Source organism: Hylobates moloch, unplaced genomic scaffold (genome assembly GCF_009828535.3).
Source record: "Hylobates moloch isolate HMO894 unplaced genomic scaffold, HMol_V3 SCAFFOLD_4, whole genome shotgun sequence".
Classification (NCBI taxonomy): Eukaryota; Metazoa; Chordata; class Mammalia; order Primates; family Hylobatidae; genus Hylobates; species Hylobates moloch.
This window is the reverse complement of record NW_026652279.1, coordinates 118,941,923-118,964,292: the sequence shown is the minus strand read 5'-3', so window position 1 is coordinate 118,964,292 and position 22,370 is coordinate 118,941,923. Positions and strand designations below refer to the sequence as shown.

At 37.2% G+C, this 22,370-nt stretch overlaps 1 protein-coding gene across 3 annotated transcripts in view; it reads right to left on the bottom strand.

Annotated features, from left to right (window-relative positions):
• The window catches only part of PCDH17 (protocadherin 17), a 98,042-nt gene extending 76,174 nt beyond the window's left edge, over positions 1 to 21,868 (bottom strand). For 2 of the 3 annotated variants that reach the window (XM_032150982.2, XM_032150980.2), the window contains exon 1: positions 16,881 to 21,868. In XM_032150982.2, coding sequence (XP_032006873.1) covers positions 16,881 to 19,445 — 2,565 coding nt within the window. In that variant the 5' untranslated portion in view covers positions 19,446 to 21,868. The remainder of the gene's footprint in view (positions 1 to 16,880) is intronic. The other variant, XM_032150981.2, reaches the window with a different exon arrangement.
• Positions 21,869 to 22,370: the final 502 nt, after the last annotated feature.

Sequence of the window (22,370 nt, the reverse complement as noted above, 5' to 3'; positions counted from 1 at the left end):
ATGCAACTGCTTATATTTAGGCCAGGTGAAATCTTGTTTTTATAGAGAATATGTTTGCAAATCAGTACCCTAAAGTTTAACTGCACCACAATGTTTTAGGTAATTTGCTTTTAACAACAATAATAATATGTGTTAATATGTATTTAGTATTTATCATATTCTTTATACAAATAATTGCATTTTATCTTTAATTCTTACAACGGCCCTATAGATAGTAAACATTATGCCTTATAAGAAATCAGAAACAAAATTTAAAAAGATTAAGCAACTTCCCCTGGACTGCATAGCTAATATATATTTTTTTGAGTAAGGAATTTTCAAAATAGAATCCCAGGCATTGTGGTTCACACTTGTAATCCCAGAACTTTGACAGGCTGAGGCGGGTGGATCGCTTGAGCCCTGGAGTTTGACACCAGCCTGGGCAACCCGGCAGAACTCCAGCTCTAAAAAAAATACAAAAGTTAGCTAGGCCTGGTGGCACATGCCTGTAGTCACAGCTGCTTGGGAGGCCAATGTGAAAGGATTGCAATGAGCCAAGATCGTGCCACTGCACTCCTGCCAGGGTGACAAAGTGAGACCCGGTCTCAAAAAAAAAAAAAAAAAAAAACCTCAATTAAACCACCTATCTATCAGAGAGTAACTGAATTTTAATATATCCATTGATTAGCCTAGAATTTCATTATTAAGATAATGTGAAACCACATTATTGACATGAAAAAATGAAATAGTATATAATTTTTCATGAAATTTATATAATTTTAAGGAAAATGCAGTTTACTATGCTGTGTTTAGTATATACAATTTTTTATAAAACATATAGTTGTGTGTTTGTGTGCATGTGCACAGGCATGAAGAAGTAGAAAGAGATATAGGTTCACAATCCTTTTTTTCATTTTGTAAACCCATCCTCTTTCATATTTTAGAATGATATTTTGAGGTATATGTCATGTATTATCCATTCCAGTGGGGACTAGCGGAACACCTCAATATTAAACATATCAATATCTCTGCAGTGAAAAATGTTGATATTCACACTAGGTAGAATAAGTAAAGATTATAAGTAATGTTAAATCAGTTCAGGCCTGAGTCTTTTGAATTTTAGAATTGGAAAGGCAGAATTGCAGATTTACTCAACAAAAAATTAACAAGAGTTCCCTCTGAGTAGTGAATTACAGGCAATTGAACTCTATTAAGTGCAACTTTCTCCATTTTCAGTCCACAATTATGTAATGACTTCTTACTATACACTAGACACTGTTTTAGATATTTATTTTAGTAGAATATTTGCAATATATAAGAATTTTTCTTAAAATTGGGAAAAATATAGTCATGATTTTGAGAAGAGTGAAAATTAAACTCAAAGACACATAACATATTCAAAAACAACTTGAAATTATTTTAATATAAAAACATGGATATCTGAATATCAGGAGTTTGTAATAGTTGTTTTTCCCAGGAGTAAAGTATCTTTTTGTAGGGAAACTATTGACTTGCTAAAAATCAAACAGAAGAGGAGTAACTGGCCCTGCAGTCAAACGTAAGCAATTCATCCCTGGAGGGTCACTACAGATTCCAGTTCAATGACAGACTAGTTGAAATCAAAAAGGCACTAGACCAGCCGTGCCTGAATCTCAGCTACACAGGCCTACAGGTACATGGTCTCAGTGGAGTAGCTCCATCTCTGGAATATCTGTTATTACACACACACACACACACACACACACACACACACACACAATCAAGGGTCCAGAAATCTGAAATGTTTACATCTCATCTGGGCTTGAAAAACTCTTTTTTTTTTTTTTTACAAGTTACTTAATTCTATGTTTTGTTTTGTTACATAACTAAAAAAGTTACGTCACCTTCTTATTGGTGTGTTAGACACATTTGTGTAAATATAAAACATAAAGTACATAATTTTCTCCAACAGATAAAAAAGGAAGAGTTGTTCTCTTTTCTGATAGCCTGCTTTCCTCTTCCTTCTTTTCAAACCACATAAATCAGGTTGTCACATACAGCTTGGAAAATAGGGTATTCCTCTCTCTGAAGGTGTGTAAGTTTATTCAAGTAGAGTTAGGTAATTTATAAAAGCTATATACTTATTATAAAAAAGACGAAGTATGAAACTCTTCCCCTAGTCTAATTTGATTTAAGGATCTTGATACCCCTTTTCTTGGGAGGACAAAATATCACAAATATAAAATGGTGCATCCAGTAGCACAGTGCATAAATAGCTCAAGCTGAAAGCATAGCAATATGCTCTCCTTCTATTATTGCAGAACTAATAAATAAGCATAATGAAAATCATGACACATTATTACATTATTCTGTATTGCTTCTGTTCATTAAAAAAAAGATGAGTGCATTTAAAATAATTTTATGTCAAATGACAGTAAGCTTTGCCATTGAGATGATGCTGAAAGGGATATTTGTAAAGAACAGAGATGCATGGTCTTATGTGGCTTATATCAAAGTTATGATAGAAGTACAAGGGATCTGAGCACTAACTACTTCACACCAAAATAGCTGTAGCATGGTATCCAAAACATGTACATTATTCACATTTGCTATGTGTTTTCTGATATTATGGAGTCAATAAAAAACAAATTAAAAAGCTTTAGGATAAGCTTCCCTGTCAATTTGCCCTTGGACGGATTCTCCTTTTTCCATTTCCTTGTTGATTTAATATACTAGATTATATTAACAGCACTGGCTTGTAAATAAGGAATATCTGAATCCTATTAATGGAGATATGCTGCCAAAATAATCAGCTTCATACTTAACAAGTTTCCAAGTATTTGGGAAAGCTGTGAAATGGGATTACAAGGTTAAGCTGTGTACATCTGGCTCATCACTATATAAATATTTCAGAAATTTGATCTCATAGGATGAAGAAACACCTGTCTAATCATGACTCTTTTCCAAGGTACATGAACTTCAGTAAGCAGAGCAATACACGAATGCTGGCAAGAAGTCTTGATCAATTTACATAATGTACTTCCTATATTAGACAGACAGTTTTATCATACATCATCCTTCTGAGTAGAGACATAAAAATATTCTAGAAAGATTATGTGGTATTATACTCATACTGCTAAAAGGAATTGGGAGTGCCCAACATTTTAAAACTCAAGATAACCACCTGAAATACTAAATAGTTTCATTGATTTTTTTTCCTTATATCATGGTATGTGATTTTAGTGAACTGAATGTTGTAAGTATAACTCTAAGGTAATATGAGTCCAGAAAATAATTAATGCGAGGTAGGAATTTGCACATAAAAAAACAATAAAAACTTGAGCAATCCCTCTAGTTAACAGAAATCTTAATGAAGTTGAACATTAGTTGCTTTTAAGCAGATCCAAGATTAAATAACTATTTTGACTCTTTGTCAAATATACACTTGCCCATTAAGCCTTTATTTTTTTCAAATTTTGTTCCAACAAATAATTGGGTTTTAAAAATGCGCTGAGTATGGCTCTTATCTAATTAACTTCAAATGTCCAACTTGAAAATACAGACTTTGAAACTGTTGTCCAAAACGGCAGCTAAAGGTCAATGAATAAAATTTCCAATTATATTTCCTGGGAGCAGATGGGTGCAATGAAACCTAATGATTGAATTTTAAATGCTTTCATGCACCTTTTATCTGTTTTCCAACATGTTGATTCTACTTTAATGCTCTAAAAAGATAATAGGCTTATTACAATTAACCAACTGAAAAGGTATCTTCACTTTCCAATTATTTATATTACCTGGGGATATTGAACCAGAGCTCCTTTCCTTCCCTCACCCCTAGAGCATTTCTATCACCATCCCACACTTTCAAATAAAAAAATCCAAACTGTAATATCATTAAATAACAGATGTCTCCTTGGCGATTTGATTTCTCTAGTTAAATAATGGATATTTAACATAAATGTCAAGTTTAAGTTCACTGAGACTCAATAGAAAATTTCAAATAAAAATAATTTTAAGAAATTTGTTGACTAAGTTTAACTATAAAGTTTCTTTTCTTATATGATGAACTGATACATTAGCTTACACTGACTTGCATAGTCATAAGTATAGAAAGAAGATTTACCAAGAGGTTAAAAAGATTAGCATTCTATTCTTCAGGAGTAGCAGATGGAGAATTTTATCTCGACTGTATCTTATTAGAGCACACTCTTGCCTGAAGAACCACAAGAGGAAGTCATGTGGAGAAGTTTATTTTATTGCTTTTATATAAAAGAAAATCAACATTTTACATCTTAAAATATATACTCAAGCCTAAATTAAAGGAAATTGAGGAAGCTTTTTATTTTAGCTAATAAACAAAAGTTTCTTGTCTATTAAATGCATTTTTAAAATGAGAAACATACTACTACTCAATCCAATCCACCCCTGTGTATATTCACTATGTAAAGTCAACTATACAGAGCCCAGGCCCAAATGTACATATGGTTACATATTAATCTGGTGATAAATACCACCATGCCTTATCAACATATTTATTTGAATATTTTTAAAAAGTACACTAGATGTAAATATACAAGGTACTAAAGTAACCCTGTGAAAAGCATATTTTCTGCTGGGATGTCACAGAAAAGAGACCAGAGGCAAGGATAAAAATAATAGAATTAGAACAGGTCAGCATAAGACATAAATAATAATTTATTTCCTTTTCTTTCACTCACAATCATGTATTTTGGACAATACTTTTAAAATGTTTAAATGACTTTTCAAAGTCTTTTTAACAAATGACATATGTTTTTAGATTATAAGGTTTGATATAAGGACTAAAAAGTGCTTGCCAACTGGTGTATTTATGAAACATTCAGATTTTTACCAACATTATTTGGAAGCTGCACTGCCAGCATATGTCCAAGCTGTATTTTTTAAAAGAAAGCATGTATGATACTTTAAGAAAAAGTCACAGAAAGACTAAAATACAAATAGATTATGGAATATTACAGGCCCAGTTTCTGGTTGATGGTATCTAAGAGAAAACCTGTTCCTGGCACACAGGGCTTCTTGTAGTAACATGTAACCAAGACTTATTTTGACATCCCCCTCGATCAAGATTGAGTAGCACTGATTGCTGATGTACCTTATTTTCAAAAATGCCAAATATTTCAGGGTGAATTAACAGATGGACTTGAACTATTAATATAATGCCTAGACAAATGTGGATATAAATTCTGCATTGAGAACGTCTTATTTGTGGGATAATCTTATATGATATTTAATACTGTCAGCTTAATCTTTCGGAAAAATTCTCTTGTATACGAAGGTTGAAAATGAATTCTAAACATTTTTAAATTACATTTCTATGCTTCTTTCTATTTTTCCTTCACTTTTTATTTCAGTTACTCTGACTAATGGGGATAATTGAATTTTTTTATTTTTATTTTATTTTATTATTATTATTGAATTTTTAATATGTTTGAAAACTCGTTCTGCCTAAAACTTTTATTCTGTAAAACCTCCTTATGGTTTGATACGGATTTTAAAATGTAAAATTCAGACAAACGTAACTAACTCTCAGTATAGCTTAAAAGTACTGAATAATACAACTTCACACGTGCCCCATAAATTTGCACAAATAAAAAAATGAAAAACCAGTAAACCATTTCAATTAATAGCTTTTAAAATTATTTTATTATTTATTCATTGAATTAATAATTATAGATTAAACACCTCTGAACATTGTGGATGTCTTTTTAATAACAATAGTGAAATGGACAACATGCTGTTTATATGAAGGCTTAGCTTGCATTTACTCAATATTTGCATAAAAATTTCATTACCACATATATGTGACAGATTCTGAAGTTTTGAGAAAAATGTTGTGAGTTGGCTTATTACGTCCACTTGATAATTTTATCTTCTGATTATCACATGGTAGATGATCTGTGCTCAAGCGATTAAATAGTAAAGTTATATGTCAAAAATAAAAATAAATGTAATCCCCAAATAACTGTTTATGGTAGATATAATCTCATTTCATTAAAATTATCATATAGAAAATAAATATTTATACTTTATGGAGCATTTCCACAAATAAAGACAGCTTAAAAATTAATTAATATATAGACAAAATGATCATATTAGTTTCTTAATAACTTACTGGGGTTGGGTAATCCTTAAAGCCTTAAAAAATAGACATAATATCAGAAGTGCATCACTCTTAATACCATATAAACTAGACCAAGGAGTGGGACAAAAGATAGAAAGATATGCTACAATCAACACAATTTCCTCTTGATGTACCATTTATATAAGTGTGTGTGTATGTATTATATATACCATATACAATTACATATAATATAAACAAATACTGTGAGAGCGTGATGCTCATAATTGTGAAACTTGATCACCTGTCTTTCTCTATGAAGTTGTAATATTATTAATAAAATTATATACAAATTTTCATAATAATAATTACAAAAGTGGTAACTATAAATTTAAAAAATATCAAAATATGCCACATTCAAATAAATTATTTACCAGCAGATCAATATTTTAGCATATTTATATTAATGTCTTAGACTTTAGCCTTAGTCACATCTAGATTTGAATCCAAATTCTACCATATATCTGATGGGTGATTGTCGAAAATGACTTAACTATAGAAGTCTCAGTTTCTTCACAAGGAATTCATATTTTTTTAAGTGTATACTACACGTCAGAGACTGCTGTATTATTTCAACTACAGTGACAATCACGATGGATGCGGCTTCTGGTTTCAAGTATTCTACTATCTAGACTGCTTTGAGAAAAAATAACTTAATCTTACTCATAGAGAGTTAAAACACTGATCCAGAGGTTTAACACTTTACAGACTTAATATCATTCATTATTTTGTGTGTAGATCAATTAGATCTTTATTAAGAAAAGCGTACACACAACAACTACAAAAAGAAATGAATGGAAATGAGTTGGGTGTTAAATTTCCTGTTATCCACCCAGTATTAATATATTTTTTATTGCACTTTAAAATCCCTAGGCAACATGTAGCTTTGGGATCACTTCCATGGCTGCTACTGGGTTAGATATTATTTTACCACACTTTTCTTATTACCTACTAGGCTAAGTCGTGCTTTCTCAACATTGCCAAATGGTCTTATTCCCTTTTACTTCAAACTTAACCAGGCAACCGAGGAGCGTGATGGAAAATATTATCTACTCCTTTCCTTAGACATTACATGTCAACTTTTCACCTAAGGCAAAATTTAATGGCTAATTTGTGGATCTTTATTTCTAGAGATTTACTATGGAGAAACTGACATAACCTTTAACCAGAGCAAAACAGGCATTCTAATAAGCAGGCGATACCAAACCTAAAAATGCACGAGGAACAGAAAGATCCTGGCAAGAATTAATCTGCCATTTTCACACATCTGCCCAAGGGAGGTATTGTAATTGCAAAATTTACTCTAAGACTGCTGAGACTCATAGTAATTATGTTTCTTTTTTTTTTTTAATAGAAATAGCCACAGGTGGTAACAAATTGGGTTTTGAGATGGGGAACTGGGCACGCATTCTAACCCAAATTACTATATAATTGTCTTTATTATAAAAAATCGTGGAAAGTCTATTGCTCAAAATCAGAAGGAAAAAAAAAGTCTCTATAAATGTGTTCTTTGTCTTTTCTAGTTTCTCTCCACTCAGGCATAGTGCTTCATTTGTTGGTATTGGCACATCTGATATCAGAGCCACACCATAGAACAGACTTCTGCCAAGGATCCTTAAAATGTCCTGTGAGTGGGATTTGTTTAATAGGATGGTTCTCTTATTTCCATCCGTATTACCATCTAGGGATAAATAGCAGCTTTCCTAAGAAGGTCGGAACCTGGAAACTTAGCTAATAATTACTACCCGTGCATCTGCCAACACTAAAAAGTGAAAGATTATTAATATTTTTTCAAGGTATGCATCAATATTAAAATAGTAACTGTTTTTCTGATATATCTGCTTTTAATAATCCTGTATCTTACTCTATACTTTGGTTTATGACACAGCACCAAAATATTTGTATTGTTTTCTAAAATGATAAATGCATTCTATGCATACCATGCCAAATAACAGTCAATGCCTATCTATAAACTAACTTCTTTAAGTCAGGAATTCCTGATTTAATCAACCAAGATTACAATATGAGGCAAGTCATTGGCCTCTCACAAAAGTAAAAAAATTCATTAATATAACAAGGTCACACAAAGCTTCAAATGATAATTAAAACAATCAAGAGTCTTGCCGTGAAACTATGGGAAGGTAAGTTTGTATGGAATCCTTAATATACCACAATGAAAGTGATAATAAAGATGGACTAGTGTTTCATCTTTTTTGTATGACTTATAACTGCTCTCATTCACATTCTTAATTCAACAAAAGGACTTGGGATATACTATTTTAAAATAGATGCGAAACTGCAAGAGCAAAATAGAAGGCATAAATTCTGGTGGGACCCAAGAAGACACTATTATAATAGAATTCACCAATATTTAAATGATATTCTGTTTTGTGTTTGTTTTGCTGACAGAACTATGGAAATTGAAGTAATTATTTTTAACATTGTTTCATAAGTTTTTATAACTAATAATTTATATAAAATGCATCATTAAGCACTTATTCAAGTTTGAACTGAAAAATATTTTCTTTTAAATAAATTGCCTTTTCCAAAATACTAAAATAACTTTTTTCTTGTTATATTTTGCTAAAATTTTAAGCATATTATTTCTCAAACATTCTAATGTCTTAATTTCATTTTATCTACTGATAAAATAAGGACATCAGTAAAAATTTCACACAGCCACTTTACACATGTGGTTAGGTAATTCTGTTCATGATAATCAAGGGGAATTGCTTTATAAATTCAGTAATGCATATGCAATTTCTATGTCACCGTGAAAAAAATGCAAAAATATATCAAGTATTCAGTTAAAATAATCTCAGTATATGCTGTTAAAATATGTTGCGTGAAAAATAAAATGAACTGCTTTTAGCAAAGGCATTTGTACTGGGGACTATGATTTTTAAAAGAATGTTGTAGATTAAGGGTGAAAACTACTTTTAGATGTTCAAAACTGATGCAAATGTTTGTACAGAAAATTCAAATTTAAGAATTTATATGACATGCATAGTCTGAAATTGTATTATAACAATAAGAAAGCTATTTTGACTCCCATAACCATTTCTGCCTACAATAAATACCTGTTGCATTTTCATTTGATCAAAGTAAATTATTGGAATTTCAAATGTAACCTAATTATTTCATTTATATATTTTAATTTGGGTTTTTTTCTGAATTGGAGACCATGAAAATTTTAGGCACGCAAAAACCCAAATCATTGTTTAGCAATAACTGTTAAGTATTTAGGTGGAAATCCTAGATAATGAGATGTAACAATTCATGACTCAGTGCCTAAATTATATATTTAAAGTTATTATCAAAAACAGCTAAATGAAATAAATCTAAAGTACCATAGTTGTTGCAAAGAAATTACTTGTTTAGGGAGTTGTAAGGTAAGTCTGTAATTGTAAAGCATAGATGCTATGAAAATAGCATCAGAATCTTTCAGAATATCAAGTCATTGTCTAAATTATGTATCAATATAATTTGCAAACATGTAACCAATGTTTTCTTATAAGAGTATATATCTACAAAACAATTATGCATGTATAGCTTTGAAATTTCAAATTGATTTTCATGATCTAGCTTTCAAACCCTACAAAGGCTGCTTTTAGCTGAGAGAGTAAACAAGAAATGGTCCTTTAAATAGTCCCTTTAATGTGTTCCACTAATTAAAAATCAATCAAAAACATTAAAAGTTTAAAAAGTATTAAATATTGTTCAGACAGCATGTATTTCAGAACCAAATGGAAGTTTACAAAATTATATGTATCTTTACCTTGGCATTTTTCATACAACTTAAATATGGTGTATCTCTATTGTATTAAATAGAAACATAAAGAAAATAAGATAATACAGATCGTTAAACATTTCAAGATAACTGAAATAAAATGAATTTCTAATACGATTAAGTTATTTTAATATATTCCACTCCTCTAATCAGACCAAAGTCTATTTATGTAGATTACTTACATCTAAAGTGTCATTTATCTAACCTGTATTTATCTTTTGATCACAAAGCTTGTTAACTTAAATGGTCTTTTATTGTTATGATTCGTTTTCCCGTAATTATGCTGTTTAACTGCCTTATTTTTTGAATAAATATATGCAAACGCGCCAATCATATTCGGCACAGTTATGCTAGATGCTCAATGAACTGTAAGAACCATTTCAGTACAATAAAACTGCTTGGAATAGATCCAGGGCAAGGCCTACAAATACCAGTAATCAGAATGTCACTAGGACCAGAACAGACAAATAGAAGTATGTCATATATATATATATATATATATATATATATATTTTTTTTTTTTTTTTTTTTTCTCTCTCAAACACTGTCTGAAACCAATTTATAGGCTATCCCCGGAAGAACTTGGTACATACAAGCAAAGGATGCCACCCACAGAGCCACAATTTTTCATCTGTATTTTGTTATGGTTTTTTTTTTTGCTTTACCTTAAATATATTGATCTTAGTATTTCTGCAGTAGCAAGGAAATAAAAGCATGCTTCTGCTTAGTCACAGTAGGGATGTTGATGTCATTAAGGACTTCTTTATTGTAGATAACTTATTTCAGAAGACCAAAGATAGCAATATATCATTGTCAAAGCTAGTGGTGAAAGCTTATGACTAACTGTAAAATACTGTATGTCATTGAAGAAAATTCTTGTCAAAGCCTCCTTTACTAAAGTAGGTTCACAATAGGTTAATGTAGGTCTGATGAACTTTAAAAGTGTTTTGTAGGTGGGTTGCAGAAGTCACATTATCTTCAAAATGATAGGCAAAAGGAACTTTACACTATTCTCTAACTAATATACAGTCATTGATTGAAGGAATTTAATACACAAAAAATCCCTCCCTAATGGGTTTACTAAAATACAACCTTCAGATAATGCCCTATGGGATTTATTAAACAGAAGTACCACTGAGGGGAATACATTCTAGTGCAATGACTAATATTGTAATTAGCGGGTGCATTTGTAAGTATTTACCCACTATTGAGTGTATTGCAAGACTTCTCAGCATTAGGGAGTTAAGTTTTACTTCCTAACTGGCATGGGCCCAGTTATAGTGGCTTCTTCTCCCTCCTGTCGTTGTTTCATCATCAGGCTCACAGCATACATTCTCACATGCTTCCAGCTCTCCTGCCATCTTCTCAAAAGAATCAGGAACTTGGGTGAGATTTTTGTTTCTCTTCGTCTACATAGGCTTCAACCTATTGTCCACTGAAGGCCACTTGTTAAGCACCCCCGATCTAGGGTCACTAGCTCTATTTTATGGGACTTCAAATTGTTTGAAATTTTAAAACAGTAAAATAAAGTTTCAACATATTTTCAAAGAAAAATAAAAGCGTGAGCTGTTCCTTAGAGAAGAAATACTTTTGAACTAAAATGTATAAAATTGGACTAGTATCTGTGCTTGAGCAAGTACTTACATACACTACATTGAAAATATAAAGACACATACATTTATACACATACTTAAATTTACCAAAAAATTATTTGTATATTTTTATACATATAGGCATAGCCAAATTTCACTGCAATAAATGCATGTGAACCTTTATTAATCTTAAATATATTTTTTCTTAATGTATGCCCTTTATATTTGTAGATACATTTCTATTGTGTTACAGTACATAAGCAGAAAGCAGCACTAACAGTGAAAAACTTGAAACCTGAAACCCAAGAATAGTCCTGAAACATGATAAAATATAATGCTATATTTTTAAACAGGATTAACTATTACCTGAAATTTTTGAAGGTTTTTTCATTTTAAAATATGTGTATTTCTTAGTTTTTTGAAGAGAGATGATATTTGGGATTATTTTAACCTTATATGAAAATCTGCATCTATGCACTTGAAAAAAGTGAATAATATATGTTATAGCATCAACTTTGTGGAGAAAACATTCTGGAAAATTTGGGGATTTTGTGTGTTTTGTATGTTGAACAATATAGTCAAAGGTGGTAATGTAAATTTTTTCATGACTGAAATAGTATATTCAGGTAGTTGAGATAACAATTTTAAGGCATACTTTTCTATGCTGATGTTTTCATGATCACACACAGCCTTAAATAACATGAAGATGCCAAGACTAAAATTCCAAATTTTTTGGCATATACTTACATATGGTAATATTTATCGAAATTATAGAACTCATGCAACTCAAGTAAAATTAAAAATTATCTTACTCCTGACATTTTCAAAAGAATGAAGGATTATAATCTCAATACAAGAATGATAAAATATTACCTAGGTTGCATTTTGAAAATTTTATCGAAAACCAAAAGCTAATGGAATCAAGAAGTTAATACCTTACAAAGAGTTGTATTAGTTAATATTAAAAACAAGATTCTCTGGTTTCTAGCTTTATACTTTCTGTGTTTTCATTTATTGGGAAATAGAGAAATGCCACATTAAAATTGGAGCTAAAATTTTCATAGATGCATATAAAAATAAAAGTAACAATATAATAATGATGATAACAATTTTTGGATTTTTAGGGGTTATAAACTCTTCTCCAAAAAAACTCTAAACATTGAATATCTGATTATATTTTAAATTAAGTTTATTTACTTTACACTACTTTTAATGCCTGATAAAACAGAAAAAAAATATGTAATTATTGTGTACTCTCAAGTAGGAATTACTCATTCTACCTTTTCAAAATATTTAAGAAAAAGGATAAGTGAACTAAACAATCCAGAAGGCACACAGTAAGAAAGAGACATTCCTTTCCTACTCAAGATACCAGAATGCCTATAAGTAGAGATGTATATATAGTTTATGGAAACTAATGCATATACTAATTAAACAGCTGTCTTAGAATAAAAATCATAGCAAAATAACTCCCAAATTATAAATACCAAAATAAATTGTTCACGCACTTTGAATTTGTTACTGAAATCATTAATAGGCTAGAGTATGAAATTTGGAAGATCATGATTTTGGGAACTTTTCTGAATAAGTCCCTATAGTGAAGATCTTCTTGTACTAGAGCAAAGTGGGAATAAAGGCATACAGTGGATAATGTTGCTATTAAAGATGGAGTCTCTTTTCACCTTTTTATTCTGCAATATTGAGTTTATTATTTACACTATGATACTTTAGTCCTCTACACTTCAATATCATTTTTATATATTTGGATTGGCTTTAGGTATTTACCATATGCTTAATTCCCTGTTATTGAAAAGGCCATGTACATCTATCAAAAGGATTTTATCTTCCTAGCATAAAGACTCTAAAGTCAACCCAAATGTGAATCGTTTGAAATTGATTTGTAAAACACGGAGTAAGAATGTATTCCTTTTCAAAATTTATTTTAGTAGATCTTATTCTGCTGGCTCAATATATTTCCTTCTATGAGAGCATATTAAAATGACTTGTAGTAGTGCTACAAAAAATGTGAAAACACAGATGTTCAAACAAAACTGGGAAGTCTCCCATCAGTGAGAAGTCCCCAGCCTCCTCCTCTCTTTCCAACAAGGCCTTCATTGAAAACACCTGTTGAGAAGTCACCCTGAGACTTAGCACTTAATTCTTGATAAATCACGATAAGCAGTTATTATTGAGAACTAGTAATAATCTCTTTACTTGACTTTGGATTTCATATTAACACATAAAATAATTCACATGAAAATTGCTCCTATAAAAAGTGCTCTTATAAATTTGTATGAGAATCTATTTGCCTTATGTACTACAAAACCTGTGCTCCTATTCTTCTAAATCAGTTTTATACGTTTAAAAAGAATTAAATATTTAATTATAACTGTGTTTTATTATGATTCACACTATTGTGGGTATTTAGTTGCTAATCTATTGTTTAAACAATTTATACTTTAATTTTTCTGAGGAACTTGAAAAACACCTGAAATCAAATCTCTTCTCACAAACACCACTGTTTCTGTATCAGCTTATATGAATGCTTAGCATCCATACTCAGTAAAAGTACTCCTATGCCCAAGGAGAACCTACAGGCATTAACCTTAACATTTTAGGCCCTTTGACCCACATAAAATGCCTTGATACTTAAATCTTAACTTTAGCTATAATGTGAGCCTCATAAATCATAAAGTTCCTAAATTTCATATCACCACACTGTACCAGTGTATCTCAACACAATTATGAAATTCTTTTCCTTCCATCAATAGAATACATTGTACTTCCAAACAGAACACTGATGCTATAAAATAAAGATGGACCAGACCTAGCAGCAGTTAGGCCAAGTGCACTCTGTGGATTAAAATTCTACCTTCAGAAATACACTTGAGATTAATAGTGTGTTTCCTTAGGGTGCTGTATTACATATATACACTAATAAAAGCACCTGAAACAAGATTATGGGATACCTAAATGCTTTAATTTAAGCATGTCACTTTAGCACAGTGTGTTTGCGACACACTAGTTAAAAAAAAAAAAAAAAGACTGTCCCTGTAGTTAATTTACTCTGCTCCCCATAATCAATATTGAGATAAACCTGATATATTTGAAAGAGAATTAACATATTAAGAACTTACAAAGCATCCTTTAGAGGAATACAAAAACTGAATTAAAAAAACGTTTAAACAATGCATGTTGAGGATATTTCTAGGGCAGAAGCAATATGGGAAAATTAGCCACTGTGCAAAACATTTCAAGGACTTAAAACAAAAACATAGTTTGTGTCTTTATGGAATGAATTAAGAATCTAGAAGAAAGGGAATGTTAAAAAAAGTTTTCCCTTTGCATTCTGTGTGTGTGTGTGCGCGCACGTGTGTATTTGCTTTGGCTTGAGTTTTACTGTCAATGAGAGGAATCATTATCCTATTCCTCCTTAAGCAATGACCACCTTCAAGAACAGCATGGTGCAATATACTACAGGTATCACTATCTCTCAAAACCTCTGCATATTTCAATCCAAGATTGTTCCCCTCTAGTCTAACCAAGGAATCAGGCTTGTTGAAAATTCTGCACCACCTTCACTTTTACTGGAAACTAAATGAAAATTCAACTCACAGCACTTTAAATGGAAGACTAAGCATTAACCCTCTGTGACATCTTTGTAATTGTCAATGGTAAAAATATAAGAAAGATATTTAACATATGTGTATTTATAAAATGACTGTAGCAAATCTTTAAATATGTGTTTTAATATTTCCTTCTAAATACGTATTGATTATCATAAATACCAGTTTTACACAGTCACAGAAAGACTTTCATAGAAACCACATTTTTTTAAAGTGGAGAATTTCTTTTTCAGTTTTATATAGACCTTAAAAAATTATGATTACTGATGTACAGTAAACACTATTAGAAGTGAGATTTAATATTACAATTGATATTTTAATATTTAGTAGTGTCAAGTGTGAGATTGTTTTACAAGGACATTATACTATTATATGAAAATATATTTTGCTAAGTATTAATATTTGATATACTTATTATGTTAGAAAGAATAAGATTATGAAATTTTACTGCTCCATTTTAACAATAAAAACATTATTGAGTCAAGTGTCATCAAAAGTTATTTGCTTTTCAAAGCATAAAATTATGAACAAATTATGTTCACTTGCCCCAAACTAATCTTCCTCTCGAGGTGTCACTTTCAGTTAAGCTCAATTTTGAATTCCACATACTGCTCATCCAGGGTAATTTGTTGCAACATACAATTATAATAAGCAAGAATTAAGTTTTTCTGTGACACAACTCAATAGTAGGTAGAAGAAACAAGACAATGACTAGACATGGTATAGTCACCTGCTGCTGTTAGAATCTATGTCCAGGCTGGGTCAGTCATTTAGTTTTGTGATATTATCAATAACTTTGAATCATACTATCTAATATATATTAAATATCACTTAGATATACATAAAATACACACTATGCAAAGTAAATGCATCCTGAATTCATTTTGGCACATCAAGTGCCTTCAGTGTAACTTTGCCTCCTTTTTTCAGTAGCGCAAAATGAGCCTCTGGTCCTCTGCTGTATTCCTTTCATTCCTCAGTGACTCCAAGAAACAGATCACGATAACCACAGGACAAAACAAATACAAACTTTTCATAGATAGTTACTAGTCATTATGCAGAGCCTGCATGTATTCAGACTTTTCAAAGTGCTTCAGAGTACAACTCACATTTGAAAAGCTTAAGCTGTATTAATGCATTATGCTGGAGTTTTAGTATAATGGAATGATGAAGAATAAGTGAGATTCATGTTCTTTAAATCACCTTTAAAATATAAAACTGACTTTTTAAGGGGTGAAAAGTTAGTTCAAACTGAATGAACTCTGAAATTCTGACTGGTTGTTACTCTGTACTTAAAGAAGTTAACTTCTTAATACTTGGGTATAAGTTTCTTTCATTTTTGGCATCATTTAAAAAAACGGAATTAAAATATTTTCAAGACAATTAACTAAAACATTTTTTTTCTGCTCTGGGAATTCCTTTTTATGAAAAGAAATGTAAACCAACCAATAAAAGTAAGTAAAATAAGCTATTATGATTGAACACTGCTAACATTTTCAAACCTATAAAAATAAATTTTAAAATGAAACAGGAGTAAGATATTTACGTTTGGTAGAGTTTAGACTATTTACATGGGAGGGGTTATGTGTAGAATGTGATGTATACACAGTGTCAAAATTGTAAACCGTTTTCATTTAATTTTCTTTTCCCCTCTCACTGCTGCTGGCAGAGCGGTTTGCCCTGTTCCAAAGGTTTCAGGACAGCTCCAAAACCAGCAATAAAGTGAACTCCCAGTTATGCTAAAAGTCTCCTACCTGAATTATGGACATCCGAGTGGCAGGGGTCTCGCTTGCATTAGTCCCTTGTCCGGTGAAGCTGGTGTGGCAGCCCGCGTGCCCCTGAGGGACAGTCAGGTTGTTGGAGGCCGGTTTGAGATACATCACCTCCGACCGGGGCGAGCTGAGGGGCAGGCGGGTCTGGTAGTCGAAGTACATGGGGGAGGTGGCCAGGGAGGGGCTGCTCACCACGTTCATGACGTTCATGGCGTTCCTCTCCTCCACTTCGCTCTGCACCAGCATGATATCATTTTTGTTGATCTTCTTCTTCTTGCCCTTGCCCCCGCCCAGCTGCGGGTGGCTGTACTCGGCGATGCGGCAGTTGTAAGTGCGGATCTCCTTGTTCTCGCGCTTGCACTTGACGGCAATGGTGATCATGGCCGCTAGGAGGATGATGGAGATAGTGCTCAGAGTCACGATGAGCGGCAGCGACATGTCCCAGTGGTGCTGCTCGCCGTTCACCCGTGGTACCCCCTCGGGAAGGGATCCGCTCACCGAGCGGATGATGAGCTTGGCCACCGCGGACAGGGTGGGCTTGCCGTGGTCGGTCACCTTCACCACCAGCTCCACCACGGGCGTCACGTCCTCCCAGAAGGGGTGCAGCGTGCGGATCTCGCCGCTGGACGGGTCGATCTCAAACAGGTGGTCGTCGTTGCCGTCCACGATCTCGTAGGTGAGGCGCCCGCTCTCGCCGAAGTCGCTGTCTAGGGCGCGCACGGTGCTCACCAGATAGCCCAGGCCAGCGTTGCGCGGCACCTGCAGCTCCGCGGTGTCGTTCTGCAGCGTGGGGAGCACGATCACTGGCGCGTTGTCATTCACGTCTAGCACTGTCACCCTCACCGTGGCATTGCTCTCTAAGTGCGCGGGCGCCCCCGAGTCCTTAGCAAGCACCTTGAACTCAAAAGCCTTGGTCTGCTCGAAGTTAAAAGAGCGCAGGGCGTAGATGGCCCCGTTCGTGGGATTCACAGACACATAGGTGTAGATAGACACGTCGCCGATGTGCGAGGGCAGGATAGAGTAGGATACGGTGCCGTTCTGGCCTAGGTCGGGATCCTGGGCGAGCACAGAGCCCAGGTATTCTCCTGGGATGTTGTTCTCGTGCACCTGAAGCACGTAGAGCCCTTTGGTGAACCGAGGCGGGTTGTCGTTCTCGTCTAGAATCTTGACCGCGAACGACTTGGTAGAGTTGAGGGGAGGGGAGCCCCCGTCCCGCGCCACGATGGTCACGTTGTACTCGTCTTGTGTCTCGCGGTCCAGCGGGCGGTCAGTCACCACCGTGTAGAAATTGTCGTAGTTCTCCTCAAGCTTGAAGGGGACGGAACCCCCGGTCCCGCCCAGGCCCCCGCCGCCGCCCGTCCCTCCTCCGCCCAGGACCCGACACTGCAGCTGCCCGTTCTTGCCCGAGTCCCGGTCAGTGACCCGCACCAGGGCGATGACGGTGCCGGGAGGGGCGGCCTCGCTCAGCGCCCCCTGGCGCACGGAGACGAAACCGATGGACGGCGCATTGTCGTTGCGGTCGATGAGCTTGACCGTGACTTTGCAGTGTGCTGGGATAGGGTTAGGCCCCAGGTCTCGGGCCTGCACGTCAATCTCCAGCATCCCGTTTTCCTCATAGTCCAGGTTGCCCTTCACACGGATTAGGCCGGTCTTGGGGTCGATGGAGAAGAGCTCCCGCACGCGGTCAGGCACGTAGCTGCTGAAAGAGTAGAGCACTTCACCATTGGGACCCTCATCGGCGTCAGTGGCGTTCAGATCAATGACCACTGTGCCCAGCGGAGCGTTCTCAGGCAGTTCCACCAAGTAGGATGGCGCCTCGAAGACCGGGCTGTTGTCGTTGGAGTCAATCACCTTCACGTTGATCTGTACGGTGGCGGAACGTGGAGGCTCGCCACCGTCCAGGGCAGTCAGCACGAGCGTATGGTGATTCTGTTGCTCGCGGTCCAGAGCCTTCTGGATGACCAGTTCTGGGAACTTGGTGCCGTCGCCGCGGGACTTAACGTCCAGTCCAAAGAGGCCGTGATCGTCGCGCGTGAGGAGGTAGGTGCGGAGTCCATTCTCGCCGGCGTCGGGGTCATGTGCGCTTGTGAGGGGGAAGCGGGTGCCGGGAGCAGCGTTCTCCGAGATGTCCATTTCGATCTGGTCGGAGGAGAAGGAGGGCGCATTGTCGTTGATGTCCTGGATCTCTACCTTGATCATGCAGATCTCCTTGTCGTTGGCGAACACCTCGAGGGACAGCTGGCACTTGGCATTGTGGCGGCACAGGGACTCGCGGTCGATGCGCTGCTTGGTGTAAAGGAGCCCGCTGTCTGCGTCCACGTCCAGCAGGTGCGGTGCAGAGTTCTCCAGCACCCGGTAGCTACCCGACTTGCTGCGCGCTCCGCCGCCGCGCTCTGCCGGCGGAAGCCCAGGCTGCAGTCGAGCATCCCTGCCGATGTTCCCGATCACCGTGCCGGCCCCTTGCTCCTCCGGCACGGAGTAGTTGAGGTTCTTGAGAGTGAGGGCAGGAGCCCATAGAAGAAAGCAGCAACAGATGGAAAGGTACATCCCAGACCTGTAAGGTGGGGGCAGGAGCAGCCGGACTGGAGGGGCCAGCGAGGGAGTGCGCGCCAGCCTGGGGCTCTGGCGCAGCGTGCGCGCGAGACGCGAGCCACAAGTCTATGGTTCCTTTTTTTCCCTCTGCACCCGAGCTGCGGCACCCGGTGGTCTCTCCTTATTCTGCTCAAGTTCCCTGAACCTGTTGATCTACAGCATCCGCACTGGGTGAGAAGCTGAGGCGCAGCAGAGCTGCAGGGGCTTGGAGCAAGGCGGCGGCTTCCTGCGGCTGGGGATGAGCCAGAGGTTTCTTCTCTCCCGCCTGGACTTCGGGAGGCTCAAACTTGAAAGATGAGACAGGCGATAAGAAGGAAATCTTGTCTGGGAGAGATGATAATGAGCTAAAGAATCAGTAGGTTTTCCTCGCTCCCGTTAGGGTGCTGCAAATCTACTCCCGCCCGGAGACTCCGGAATACTCTTCACATCGAGTGGGGGAGGGAGCAGGGAGGTGTGTCTCTAAGCAGATCAGAAAGTGAAATTCTTACTTGCTGCTCGCCTCTCGTGATGAAATTGATGGGGATGAAGAGCAACGAAGACAGAGTCACAGATATATTTTGAAGCTTCCCCAGCGCACCGTGAAATGTCTGCTTGCTGCGCGGGCCGGTCTGTTTTCAGGCAGTGTTTTGCTGCATTTATAGATCTAATCTTGCATTGCTGGCTGAGGCAGCGGCGGCGGCGGGCTGCATCTCCCAGCCAAACGTATTTTTTTTTTTTTCCTCTCTCTCCTTTCCGAGCAAGCCAAAGGGAGGGGAGGAAATGCAGCGTAAAGAACTAGTGTCCCGATTTGTAGTTTCCTCTCCCCACCAGGCTCCTCCCTCTCTTCCTCGGAAAAGGCTCTCCCCCGAAATCAAGAAAGCCACAGCCTGATCAGCATTTGCTGTGTGAGTCTATTGGGAGTGGGGAAATAGAGAAATAAATCTTCGCCTCTGTTAGTAGAACACACTCTCTGTTTTCTCTACGCCAAGCCAGTAGCCTCCGCTACCATCCCATCCTCTCCCCACGAGCAGGGACTTCTCTCCAAGCAGTTTAATTCCAGTTTGCTTTTCTTCCCAGGCGAAGGGAAATCAACAGGCAACTCATGGTTGGACGTGCAGATTTAAAGGGGGAGGGGGGAGGCCGAATAAAAAGGAAGGGGGAGCCTCCCTCCCAGTCCTTGCACACACACTCTCCCTGTCTCTCGCTAGAAGGGAAACAGTCTCTGCATTCACAGGGCTGGGCTGTCAAGTGCCTCTCTTTTCTTTCTATTCAGCATCTCCTTCCAATAGCCCTGCCTCCCAGTCCTCTTCATCTAGAAAAGAAAACCTTGGCGAGGAATCAGTGATGAATATTTGAAGCAAATAAAGTACGTGTTTTTTTTTTTTTTCCTTCAATTTTCTCTTACAGTAGGAGGAGTGGGCTGGATGAAAGCAACACATCAAGGTTTGGCGTGATGCATTCTGCAGTCTCTCTTTCAGTCTTTCTGGGGGACTCAGGGAGGGCAGGGGGTGCAGAGCTGCGGCCGCGGCGGTCCAGCCAGGGGCGCCTACCCCGGGGAGCTCCCTCCGAGGGGATGTTAGACACAGGTCTGTCTACACATTATTTCGGGTTCTGGAGGCGCCTCGACATACGGGAATGACACATCCAGAAATGCAGGTGTTCCGATCTGCCGGATGAGTCAGAAGCAGCGGAACGAATCGTATTCACTCTCGCCTCATGGTCCTCCCTTCACAGACATTAGTTGCGGCTTCTTCCTAACGCTTTCTCTGACTCAGTCTATAGAAAGAAAAACCAGATTCATGTTTTGGGGGAAAAAGAAAACGCAAGAGAAAGGGATGGAGGGAGGAAGGTGAAGCTGAATCTAGCAGCACTTTTACTCTACCTCTTTCTGCCGGAGGAGTCCGAGGTTCTGGAAAACAAGGCGTCTGCTTTGCTAGGTGTATTGGTTTGTTTATTTTGTTTATTTTTTTAAACCTTTCCTCTTGGTTAGGCGAGAGGTACCCCGAAATTTTTCAGAGTCTTTGAAAAGGAAAAACAAAATCAGGTTTCCAGTAATTGTTCCCAGCTTAGCCTCGCATCATAGTTCAAGATTTTCCTCTCAATTTTTTCTATTCACAAAGTCCAACATCGGTGTGTATAGTTAATTGTGCAGTCTGTTGTGGAAGTTTTATTTTTTTTCTTTTAATTCCTCCTTTTCTGTCACGGGTGGTCTCTTTCAGTCTGGTGTCTGTCGGGATCACCCCACAGTCTGAGAAAGATGTGCGGATTTAAAAGCAAATAAATCCATCTCCGCAAGCAAAGCGGCGGATGAAAGGAAAGGTGAAAATTCAATTCAACAGTTGGAGTAGCGTCTCCCCAGCCGCCTTCCGCCGCTGCCGCATCCACTGAGCTCGCGATCCCTGCTCTCTCCCCAGCGTCTCTTGCTGACTGACTCTATTCACCTCACGCCGCCGCTTAAACATTGATACTGATTTCCTGCCAGCCAATCCGAGCGAGGAGCAAGGCCCTGCCTTCTCGGCCCGCGTCCAATGGGAGGCGGGGAAGAGGATGGCGGGGGCGGGGACAGGAGCCCCGGCTCTTCGGAGTCATTGATTAGATCAGTTAGATGGGGAACCAGTCCGGCTAGCGGAGCCCAGCGCTCCGCCGAGGCGGACGCGCCCCGGGATTCGCCACCGGGTCTCCCGGGCCTTTAACTACCGGGAGTAGCTCTTCCAGCGCCTTCCTTCGGAAAAGAGAATTTATAAAAAAAAGTTTAACAGCGATTTAATTTTTCTGTGGTCCTACATACACGGGATCGCGAATCGCAGCATGCTTGCAGGATAAGGTAGCTGCGGTCTGCCTAATGGGTTTCTCTACACACACTCTCACACACGCACGCACACACGCCCTCGCCGCACACAC